This window comes from Setaria italica, chromosome V (genome assembly GCF_000263155.2).
Source record: "Setaria italica strain Yugu1 chromosome V, Setaria_italica_v2.0, whole genome shotgun sequence".
In the NCBI taxonomy this organism is placed as follows: domain Eukaryota; kingdom Viridiplantae; phylum Streptophyta; class Magnoliopsida; order Poales; family Poaceae; genus Setaria; species Setaria italica.
This window is the reverse complement of record NC_028454.1, coordinates 3,762,924-3,774,212: the sequence shown is the minus strand read 5'-3', so window position 1 is coordinate 3,774,212 and position 11,289 is coordinate 3,762,924. Positions and strand designations below refer to the sequence as shown.

General features: G+C 41.8%; 2 protein-coding genes across 2 annotated transcripts; both read right to left on the bottom strand.

The window, feature by feature from the left end:
* Positions 1 to 1,124: 1,124 nt before the first annotated feature.
* LOC101777457 (glucosidase 2 subunit beta) lies at positions 1,125 to 7,096 on the bottom strand. The gene is made up of 16 exons (XM_004967632.3): positions 6,857 to 7,096; positions 6,639 to 6,752; positions 6,322 to 6,417; positions 5,901 to 6,140; positions 5,606 to 5,784; positions 4,977 to 5,051; positions 4,803 to 4,880; positions 3,683 to 4,031; positions 3,500 to 3,604; positions 3,312 to 3,413; positions 2,595 to 2,652; positions 2,436 to 2,504; positions 1,944 to 2,031; positions 1,804 to 1,865; positions 1,669 to 1,720; positions 1,125 to 1,587 (listed from the first exon to the last, which is right to left on the bottom strand). The coding sequence occupies exons 1-16, from the start codon at positions 6,948 to 6,950 to the stop codon at positions 1,528 to 1,530; spliced, it is 1,821 nt and encodes a 606-aa protein (XP_004967689.1). The 5' UTR covers positions 6,951 to 7,096; the 3' UTR covers positions 1,125 to 1,527.
* A 2,082-nt stretch (positions 7,097 to 9,178) lies between these two features.
* On the bottom strand, positions 9,179 to 10,057 carry LOC101777043. Its single transcript, XM_004967631.3, has 2 exons — positions 9,853 to 10,057; positions 9,179 to 9,756 (listed from the first exon to the last, which is right to left on the bottom strand). The coding sequence occupies exons 1-2, from the start codon at positions 9,932 to 9,934 to the stop codon at positions 9,521 to 9,523; spliced, it is 318 nt and encodes a 105-aa protein (XP_004967688.1). The 5' UTR covers positions 9,935 to 10,057; the 3' UTR covers positions 9,179 to 9,520.
* Between the last annotated feature and the right edge of the window lie 1,232 nt (positions 10,058 to 11,289).

Here is an 11,289-nt window from a genome sequence, read left to right as displayed (position 1 = left end):
AATAGGTTCGTCTCGCTGTTTAGCCTCCACTTATGTAATGGGTTTTATAAATAGCCTACGTTTAATACTCCTAATTAGTATCTAAACATTGATGTGACACTTGCTTAAAAATAAGCAAAGGGAACCAAACGCCCCCTAACTAGCAGATGTGTTTAGAGACGTCCTAAGAGGAGGAACAAAACTTGAAGCGGTAGTCGAGCATTAACGAAACAATCAACTACATTGTTGAGAAAAAAAAACCAACTACATTGTTGAGAATTCGTACGATTTTGCATCTAGCTGCCTTTTCTTTTAATTTGTGCCATCATTTGCCATGCTGTCAAGATGGCCATGCGATACATAGACCTTGCATTGAGAATCTCCGATCTAGGTACAGGCCATAGAGAGGCCATGGTTTGAACGAATTCTGTGTTTTCCATTCGCTATCATAGACTCATGCGTAGGTGTTCGATTCATGCTTCTCGCCCAGGTTCGATATATACAGTCTAATGCTCATACTTGATTTCTTTCAACCAAGCGAGACCGACTTTATAGTTTGAAAGCGGAAAGTGAAACTGTGTTTCCTTTTTGTTTCTGAGAAGAAGATAGAATTCAATTTGTTTTTTCAAATATAAGGCGCACAAATATTCAACCCAATGATGTGGCCAAGTGGCAAGTTGCCAAAAAGGTCTTCCACGGTATCTCTGTCTGTTTGTTGTCACGTTACGACGACGCTGTCGGGCTGGGTGCCAGACAGACTTTCGGAAAGGTGGCTGTCCGCACCTGAATCTCCTTGCCTCTGCGTGTTTTGGACCCAAGCCGAGTGCCGGTGCCGCTGTATTCTGACCTGACCGGACCCGTGTTTCCATGGAGAATTTCAAACTGGCTGGCGACCGCACTTTATTCCAGAAGCTGGATACAGGACGCTTCGATGGTACACCGGCCTAGGAATTCAAAACAACAATATGTCAATATGCCATTGAGTTAAGTATGGCCCATGAGAGGCCTGGTCCCCACGTGTCACTGTAACAATGGCATTCTGACAAGGCCTGGCCCACGTGTCATCAGCACAGCGGTACGACGGCAGTTTCCCCAAATTTCAAATGACCGCGCAGAACAAATTACGACGGTATAACAGATTACTGTTACTGTGAATCCACCTGAGGAACTGACATTTAAATTATGCTGGTTCTGGAATGCACTGTTTTTAATCAAATGTATAACAAGTTCTCAAGACACAGCAGCCTGGCATCTTTCCCTGAATAAATGCAGCACCGTTAAATCACAAAGAAAAGCTCAGTTGCAGTCGCCTCTACCAGACAAGTCAGGATGAGGCTGGAAAATTGCAACATCCTACCAAGCTCAGCTAAAAAGATGTTCTATGCGAGCTAGCTAGCATTGCCTCGGTGGCGATCTAAATGAGGCATTCCGGTTTCTCCAGCTTGATCGTTTTTCGTTCATATACCTAGTTGATTTCCACTCTTATGGTTATGAATGTAACTGAGAGTTATGCTTCCTGATGACATTTGTTTTTATTGTTCCTTGAGTTTAGAGCTCGTCATGCCCGGGCTGTTTCGAAGACAAGGCGTCAAATTTGTTTTGCAGCTCCTGTCAAATTAACTGTATAAGGACCAAATCTCTCCACAAAAAAAAAGGGAAATTAAGACATTTGTGAACGAAAGAAAAAACCTTCAGTTTCTCCTCAACGCAAAGTGCGGGAGTTGACAATACAGCCACATACCTGCAATGTAAATTGGTGTATAAGATGGTGTAGTACGAAATTTTAAGGAAAGATGGAAACTGAAACAGTAGAAATACACATACTCGCATCGGCTAGGCTCATCAACATCATTAAGCTCATTGCTCAGCCCACATCTAAGCCTAACCTGCATGAGAGCGTAAATAATAAAAAAGAGTTGAATTTACAACCTGCAAAACAGAAAGGGGATGCATGGGATACATACTTTCAGGCTTCGGTCTGGGCCGTTCCAGCATCGGTCCCCGTTTGAAAACTGCATAACTCGGTATGATTCTTCAAATTTGTCCCAACGCCTGATGGCAGAAAAAATTATTTCATGTAAAAAGATTTGATAAAAAAAAAAGTCGACCAAGTAATTCCTTGGCATCTAAATAGTGAGTGTTTTTCACCTTCCAAAACATAATTAGGTGATCTATGCAGTGCATTTTCTTAAATAACACTGTTACACTCGATTTGAAAGTCTTGTATATATTTAGAAGGATACCCTATTAATATGCAAATTTACTTTTGTGAACAAGCTAACAGTTTGGAACAATGAGAATGTGCTTCCATGGGAGTCCATAACATATCCTGACCCTTCAATAAAAACTAGGTTCATTCGTTATTTGAAGGAACACAACAAAAGGGCTACGTGGTCGAATTTAACTTACAAATAGAAAGACAGTAAGAATTCAGCAAAGAAGTATATTAAACGTACCCCAGGTTGGTGGAACTGTGTCCTTCAGCTTGTGTTGCTTTCTTGTATGCACAGACCTTGTAAGTATACCTATCCATAGAGATGCAGTTCACAAATGAGAACCAAATAATAAAAACAATGATAAAACAGAGGGATGAGAGATTGGATGAGTGTACGTACTTGCCCTCCTTGCTCTCAAAGCACTGATCATAAAAGGAATAGAACTCCTTGTCCTTACCTAACAAGAATATTTTGTTTCAATAAATTCCAATTCCATAGACATTTGTACTCTACAGTCTACAAAGGACATGTATCATGTAGACTAATAGACAAGATGAAGCACATCTAGAACAGCTACTAATTCGTAGTACAGACAAACATATATTGTTAAAGTGCAAAGGTAAAGATGCGCTGAAGGTATTTGATACATTTACACTAATTAACAAGATGAAGCACATCTAGAACAGATACTAAAAGTACTGGACAAAAATATTGTTCTTTAGCACTTAAAATTCAAAAGTAATGATGCACTGAAGGTATTTGGTATTACAAAGGAATTCTATAACTCGAGGACTCCCAGCTCGTAGACCAAACATATCCAACAGAAATTTTGAAACATGCTCTTTATTTTATCTTGGAGGTACTTCATTGCCAAATCTTCTGAGAGTTGTTTTTTAGGCATTTTGATGGCAGCTTTTCCACCAAAAGTTCAAACAATTGTCAATGTATTCAAGAACATGAAAAATAGGGTGCATTTGCTAAGCGATAGTTACTATTGACAACCAGAAGCAACATTTGATGTGAGACAAATTACAGAAATCCATTGTAGCTAAATTCTAATATACAACAGGCAGGACACTCAATCACATATTGAACAAAGTTTCAAGTGACACTTACCAAAGTCGTGTTTTAGCTTCTCAGATAGTGTGGATATCTTGGACTGGATTTTTGAAAGCTTTGAGCTGGCATCATCATACTCCTTGCGAACACGAGAAGCCTCTAAAAAAATAGATATGCAAGTATTATAGCATCCCCTCATGACCCATTAAGAATCGGCCAATTAGAAAGACACACATACAAATTACCTGATAAATCCACAGGGGTCTTGAAAAAGTTGAATTTTTGAAGAACATTTTGTACAGTCTGCTGAATTTTGTTCATCCACGAGGAATGTTCTGATGCAGTTAAATCTGAAACAACAAATAAGTATTTAAAAATCATAATGCCATAAATACAACAAGAATAATAGTCAGGTCATACTACCCTACCTGGATGGTGATCACCTTTCCGGTCATCATCAGATTTATAAGATTCAACATGCTCATCATGATCATCAACATATTCATCTTCTGATTCATGATCGAACTCTTCATCGTCATATTTATGCCTGTCGTCCTCAATTTCTGAATGATAACCAACATAATTTTCTTCGGCGGGTTCTGGTATTTCTGATTCATCTTCAAGTGATTCTTCTGCTGGTTCTGGTATTTCAGGTTCATCTTCATGTCCCTTATCTTCTTTACTAACCTCATTTACACTCTCTCCAGTCCAGCGAGAAGCCACCATACGACCTAACTCCTCCCTTGACAAACCCTCAGGATTGTCAGAGCTAGGATCCTGAAATTTATCAGCACAATGCTTCATATATCACGATGAATTCCCAATACAATAATTTAAGTTATTGCCCAAGCGTACCCTACTGTGTTCTTTTTGTTTCTATGTTGTAACTTTTATCTTGCTTTGCTAGTATAAGTAATACAGATAATGTCTCTATGTGTAACTGAAGGAGGATGATATGCAAATTAAAAGTGCTAGAACGGATATATCTTCTAAGGTATCAGGATCTAGCCAACAAATGACTAAACATATGAATATCCAGCAGAGAGTAAGAACAGCTAATATTTGAAATTGACAAATTTCACATCCTTATATTTGAAATTGACAAATTTTCCTAACTAATCACTACAAAGAATAGCCAAAGGCCGTTTAAAACTTAGGCTAGTAAGCTGGTTAAAGCAACTTGCCAAGTAGATTAATTGTAATGACTAATTTGTACATATTAGAAAAATGCACATGAACCATTACAGGAATTCGAATTCAATCCACAATAACCAACTAATTAGTACAGTTACTGGCTCTCAGAATTGGAAGAACCTGAAAGATGAGAACATAGCTCTAAAACGGTAAAAAGTTGAAAATAAATAAAGAAGCACATGGATATTATTACAGAGTTATAAGATTGGAAGTAAACTGGTTTTATACAGGTTCAACTCCTAGTAGGGAGAAGACCAGCAAAATGATATCTATTACTTCTCATATAGAGCATGATACATTGATTTAAAAGGGGAAATAACATGAGTGATCTGCAAAGCAGGTTAATATATAAACCTGTTCTGAAGTAGTTGCAGACTCCTTCGGTGGTGATTCATCTACAGTTCCACTATCACCTTGGCTTTCAGAACCATGCTGAAATATAAGACCAACACATATTATTCGTCAATTTTTCACAAGACATGCTAACAATAGACTCTTGATTTTGTAATACCAAAGATCAGAATATACCTGCTCAACAGATATCCCGCTTTCTGCTACATGATTGTCATGGTTCGTGGCATGCCCATCGTGTTGTTCAGCTACCTATGTTCAACAGATAAAACAAAGTAATATATTGCAGTTGAACAGTTTAAATATACAAGGTTTCTAGTAAACATGCAGAGGATTACAGGTTACTGCATATGTTCTACAATGGTCGCTCTATGTTTCACAATAATGGAGCATCCTTGTGAACTGTGACTCAACAACATACTAAATAACAATTGTGGAAACACCAGTGTACTCCAGGGCATATAGGTAGCTTCAAAATTAGACGACACTTTAAGGTTTATTGTTTTAGTGGAATGCTGAATGATCAGAGAATTATGAAGCTATAGATTCTTCATTAGTAATGTTATTAATGATGTGATAATTAAACCCATAGTCACTCGAACAACGGTTCTACTCTACCATGCATAATAAGCACAATACAAATTCACATTACATGCTAATCATTCAAACACCCAACTTAAGGTCAATTTTATATATTTAATGTCACAGAGAAGGAATACATGTAACATGTTCAAACTGAGGTAAGTGTAATCAACAAAGGAAAAGGTAGTTCGGAAGGCAACACAAACATAGAATGAAATGCCAACCTTGCTTTCATCTTCTTGCACAGGGGGGTCAGTTTCCTTAGAATCTACTTCCTGAGAAGCATCCTGTGCTTTCTTTTCCACAGTGGCTTTCTTTTCAGCTTCTTCTTTTATTCTCTTCTCTTCCTTCTCTTTCCTTAGACGCTCTTCTTCCTCTGCCTTCTCTATTAATCTCTTTTGCTCTGCATAGATAGAAAGCCTTACTTCAACATTAAAACTATTCCATAAAATGTTAGCATTTGTTTGACATATCACTCATTGGCAAATGGCTCAAGATCAATGGATACAAAGACAACACCTTTGAGCCTGTCGACAAGTCCTTGGAGTAATTTCTCTTCACCCTTCAACTTTGCTAGCTCCGCTTCATCTTTAGCAACAGCCTCTTTTGCCTTTTCAACTTCCTGTTTCCGAATAACGACACCGCTTTTGTACGTAGCGATTTTCTTCTTCAATTTCTCTCTTGCCGCCTTGCCAGCCTCCCAGCAAGTGTTCTTACAGGTCACATTGCTATCATATTCGTCGCTCCCATCACAGCAATCTAGAAGGCAGGAAGGAAGAAATACAGAGAATTAGAATAGCCTAGTGGGATTTCGCCAAAGCGAGCAGTATATGTTGAGCTCCAACGACTACCGTGGTTTCTAGCCTTTGTTCATGCATCATTATTTAACAAAATAAGCAATCAATTAAATCAAAAATGCCATCAACTACGATCCACTTACCACAAATGCCGTCATTCACTCGTGACGAGAATATGGTGACTGGAGTGTGGCCTGCATTCTTGCAGTAGAATTTCCCCTCAGGGCACGCGGATGTCCCTGCATGGAAGAGGAACATAATTCAACTGTTTAGTGGCGCTCCCGCAATTCCAACAAGAACGCAACTTTAGCAAATCTCTTCAACTGCATAGATCCCAAACTCCCAAAATTCAAAACTAACACGCAGATGTTACGAAACCACGAAGGCTAACAGAGCAAGCCCGGGGAAATCAAACCCAGAAAAGAAAACACCTTTTGAGGCAAGAAGAGTGAGGCAGTACCAGGCTCGTCGGTGCCGTCGGGGCAGTCGCAGAAATCGTCGTTGAGCTGGTCCCTGGAGAACCTGCCCGATCCGTCCCTGCACTTGATCACTCCGCCCTTGTAGTACGCCTCATCTGCATCCCCCAACAGCGCCGAATCAAGAACCACATCTACGGAAGGCACTAGAGAGAGAGAGGGGAGAAGGCAGCAGTGCAGGCGTGGGCAGATCCGGGCGAACCTTGCGGGGGGATGCCGAGGGTGTCGAGTGGCGGCTTGGACGCAGCCGCCGCGGAGGCGCAGAGGAAGAGGGCAGCGACGAGGAGGAGCCTCATGCCTGCGCGGCGCACGGAGGAGGGTCAGGAGCGGCGGATCGGCGGTGGCTCGCTCGAGTCCGGGCCGTTCTTCAGGCCGGGCCGTCTCCGCCTATCAGGGGACTGGAACGAGTTGAGTCCTGGTGCCCGGACCCCGGAGGCGAGTGTGCTCTGTGTTGTTTGTGTACAGTACCCCCGTCGGTAGAATACAAAACATGGAGTACGTATCATTCGTATACTGCGTATTTTTTTTTGCAAATCTATTTCGCAGTTCCAAAGTTATTACGAATGGGACGATTCCAATGTGGATATGATGATGGTTGAACTTATTACTGGTTTTTGCCATTTTTCTGTGAGGAGGTACTATAACCTTATAGGATTATCACGTATAATATATTATAACTATAACACATATTGCTAGAATGTTTTAATCCAGGGGATAGATTTTTATAATATGGTGTTAAATTATGGATGTTTGTTTGAAGTTTGAACTCCTATCGCTGGATTGTTCTAATGTAGGGGCTAGATTTTTATGATATGATGTTAAATTATGGACGTTTGTTTGAACTTTGTGTTGTGCAATTAGACTACAACTTAGCAACTGTAAGTTAAAACTAACATGCTATATTAAGCTTAGATAAGACACAATATAATGTAATGATGTATATTTTTATCTTGAAGGTTTTCCTCGACACAATGTCATTTACACGTAAGATTACAGCAGTAGTAGCGATCATTCATCCTTCATTTCCTCTTTTTTAAGTAAATTCACTCATGTTCATCGTTTTCTTCTTTCATATCAACTAAATTGTTGGATCGGACAAATTTTAATCTAAATTATTGTGGCTTGGTTTTAGACAGGGGTGGATCCATCGTGGATGCTAGAGCCCCCGTCCAACCCCCAAAAAAAAAATTGTAATCATGGATGAAGAGGAAGAAGAGAAAGAGAGGAGGGAAGAAGAACGAGGGGAAGATGAGCCCCTACATCAAGAACTGGATCCGCTCCTGATTTAGAGATAATGGTTGATTTAAAATATCCCAGCTCCTAAACTAGCTTAAAAAAAAAGATACTAAACATAATCAGGCAAACAGGTTGAATCTTTCTACGGTAGGGTTGAATCTATGCACCAGAACGAAAACTCACTCGTCCTCCTACTCACTATCACCGATAAGACAACAACTTTCGTAGTCACATCACAAATCGCTTAAGTATACTTCTTCTATCCCAAATAGAATGCATTTTTGGCTATGTATTAACAAACACTTGTCCAGATAAAATAGCTAGAAATACACTCATTTCAGAATGGAGTACTTTTTTTGGCTGGCGCTGAATGTATATTCTTTTCAGGTGGACGGAACACAAACGTCACCATACAAACCAGATACAGTTATGTGTAAAGGCTGTAGGTTACATCAATCTTGTTCTTCACTCCTTTTTGTCTCGGGATTTGATGACAAACCAATGTTTTTTTCCCGGAAGAACAAATTGTCGTCGATCATATAAAATGGCTGAGTTTGCCTTCGCACGTAAGACACCAGGACAGATTTTATCTGCAGTTACAAATACATGGTACACCTGGAAACAAGCTAGGCCGTGTTTAGTTGGGGAATTTGGGAGGTGCCAAATTACTGTTACAGTACTGTAGCACACTGTAGCGTTTCGTTTGTATTTGTGAATTATTGTCCAAATATTGACTAATTAGGCTCAAAAGATTCGTCTCGCAAAGTACAACAAAACTGTGCAATTAGTTTTTAATTTCATCTACATTTAGTACTCCATGCATGTACCGCAAGTTTGATGTGATGGGGAATCTTCTTTTTGCATAGTGTCAAAGTTGGGAGTTGGGAGTAACTAAACATGGCCCTAGTTTTGTTTTGTTTGTTCAAAACGGCGCGTGTCTCGTGACTCGAGTGTAGCATTCCAAGCTCTGAAATGTTGAATCCGGCCCCCGAGGAAAAGGTCGAGTCCAAGATACAAAGCCCACTTAGCAGCCCGGTCCAGGATGGGTCTCTCATTTTTGCATCCGCAGCCCATGTGGAAATAGTCATCCGTACGCGCACAAAGCGTCAGATTAAGCCCGCATAAGCATTGCAAAAGGTGCGACGCCCTTCTGATTTGCAAATAAAAAGCCACTAGAATTCTAGAAAGCGAATTTGCTTTTAGAAACCTGTGAGGCTGTGACAGCGAAATATGCTGAAAATGTGCTCGAAATTGGAGGCTTTTCCTACGCAACAGAGATGTGAAAATGAATTAAAACAACCTGGTAAATTTGGTTTATTCATTATTGTTCACTTGGATTGGAGGTACACATACGGATGACACATATGCAACATGCTTAATTCAACATGCTAGGGTTGATTACAAACTGCTAGCACTGGTAAACAAGATGCAAGTACATTCGATGCTATATAGTATATAGCTTATTGTTTGATCATGAGATGAATTAAATTTATATCATGTTGTGCAGTATATATGTGCGTACTTTGCATGGCAAAATTATGGATGATTGAACATGCGTGTTATACTACGTGTATGTATATGTGTGTGTGTTGTGCAAGGTGCGAGGCGGGGCCATCGTCCTGCACGGATCTCAGTGCGGGTTCCGCGGATCGTGGCGGCTGTTGGCGCCGGACCCCGGGTAGTCCTGCGTCTGCAGGAGCCCGGCCCTCCTCGCCGCCGCCTCCGCCTCGTCCGTCTCCTCGTCGGCGAGCTGATGATGATGCGGCTCCCCAGCTCCCACCGCGGCCTCCTCCGCCGTGGTCGGCAGGACGCCACTACCGGCCGCCTCCCTCGGCAGCAGAGCCCTCCGGTTGCCCGCCGCGGCCGCTGCAAGGAGGAGGAGGAAACACAAGGCAAAGGTCAGCAGCGTGGCCTCCGGCGAGAGGTCCGGCGGGCCGAAGAGCTCGAGCAAGCCGTACAAACCGTGGACGAGGAGCAGGCAGGAGAGGACGGACAGCACCAGCAGGATGGCCGGGACCGACACCTTCCTCGCCGCCGTCGCCATGGCCACGCACTGATGAATTGAAGCTTCTCTCTCTATCTCTCTTCCTCTGCTTTGTAGAGAGATATAGGGTAGAGTTAAGTTGAAGAATGCGAGCAGCTATAGCCTTATTAGTCAGGCCTTGACAGATGGAGAGGGGCTTATATAGGCAGCTGACGCAGGATTAGCGAAGCTAAGCGAGTGCATTATATTAGTGGACGATCAGGGGTCACATCAGCGGAGGTCAAACGAGCACATTATGTGTCGCTTAGGAATTACCGGTCGGAGGCGGAAGAGGAACGACAGGCATGCAAAAGCTTTTGCTGCCGCTGCTACCTCTCTTGCTGTCCTAACCCCTAGCTAGGCAGCTACCTATAGGTACGGTGGTGGTGGTGGTAGCTTTTTTTGGCGCGAAAAGGTGGTCGCGCGCGGCCATGCACCGAGCACCAGAAACGGGCGGGATCACGGCCACGTACGAAGGGCGTGCATGGACGCAGCTTCGCACTGGCATCCACTAGCCACTGCTGCGCCGTGATCGGGTCATTCGGGTGCGAGATGGATCCGTCGTCGCCAGCAGCGGCCGCCGGCGGGCCATATGGCCGGGTTCGGTCGGATCCGCCATGGAAAGCAGATCGATTCATCACACGGTTGATCCATCGTCCACTGGTTTCTGCCGGCAGTGGTAGTGGTAGTGGGAGAGAGATCTCGTTTTGCTGCCTCTGCACTTTGTTGCCTGTAGGTCATCAGGCGTTGGTGATGCTCGGATGGAAGTACAATTAGCACCGTACCTAAGCCTGGATCTGTCGGTAGCACTTAGCGAGATTTAGCATATGCATATGCTGGAAAAATACCAGATGTTTGGTCATGAGGGATGTGATGGATGGATGGCGCGTGCTCGAGTCAACGACCTATTGTAAACATAGACTGATCAGTTTTCAACAAAAGTTTTCCCATGTCAAATTAGTCAAAATATGTGATTTAAGCTTACTTTTTTTAAAAAAAATATGGAATTGAAACCGCTTTCTATATGCAATGATATTAAAAATATAACCCTTAGAATGTGTGCTAAAGTTCAGTTGTTTAAAAAAATCACATGCTGAGAGGTGATATTACATCCACATTGAAATTTTTTGTTAATGTACTTTATGTCTGTACATATATGTGCATGTATGGTGTGGGTACATTAAAAAAAATCATATGCTAGAACCTTTTGCTTTTCCTAAAATAAAAACCTTATATTGCCTCTGGTCAAAATTAATTTATGCTTTAGACTTCTGGTTTTCAAGGTGTAACTTTGACTCTCTCTTTTTGTAGGAATATAGTTATAAGACGGGGTAAATGTATGAGAATATGAAAGCGTGTGCTTATCAAGACAATTC

Coding starts and splice junctions, on each gene's coding strand:
- LOC101777457 (XM_004967632.3), bottom strand. CDS start 6,950: ATGAGGCTCCTCCTCGTCGCTGCCCTCTTCCTCTGCGCCTCCGCGGCG. Junction 6,418..6,638: donor CGACGGCACCGACGAGCCTG/GTACTGCCTCAC, acceptor TCTTCCATGCAG/GGACATCCGCGTGCCCTGAG. Junction 5,785..5,900: donor ACTTGTCGACAGGCTCAAAG/GTGTTGTCTTTG, acceptor CTATCTATGCAG/AGCAAAAGAGATTAATAGAG.
- LOC101777043 (XM_004967631.3), bottom strand. CDS start 9,934: ATGGCGACGGCGGCGAGGAAGGTGTCGGTCCCGGCCATCCTGCTGGTG. Junction 9,757..9,852: donor CTGCCTGCTCCTCGTCCACG/GTTTGTACGGCT, acceptor TCCTCCTTGCAG/CGGCCGCGGCGGGCAACCGG.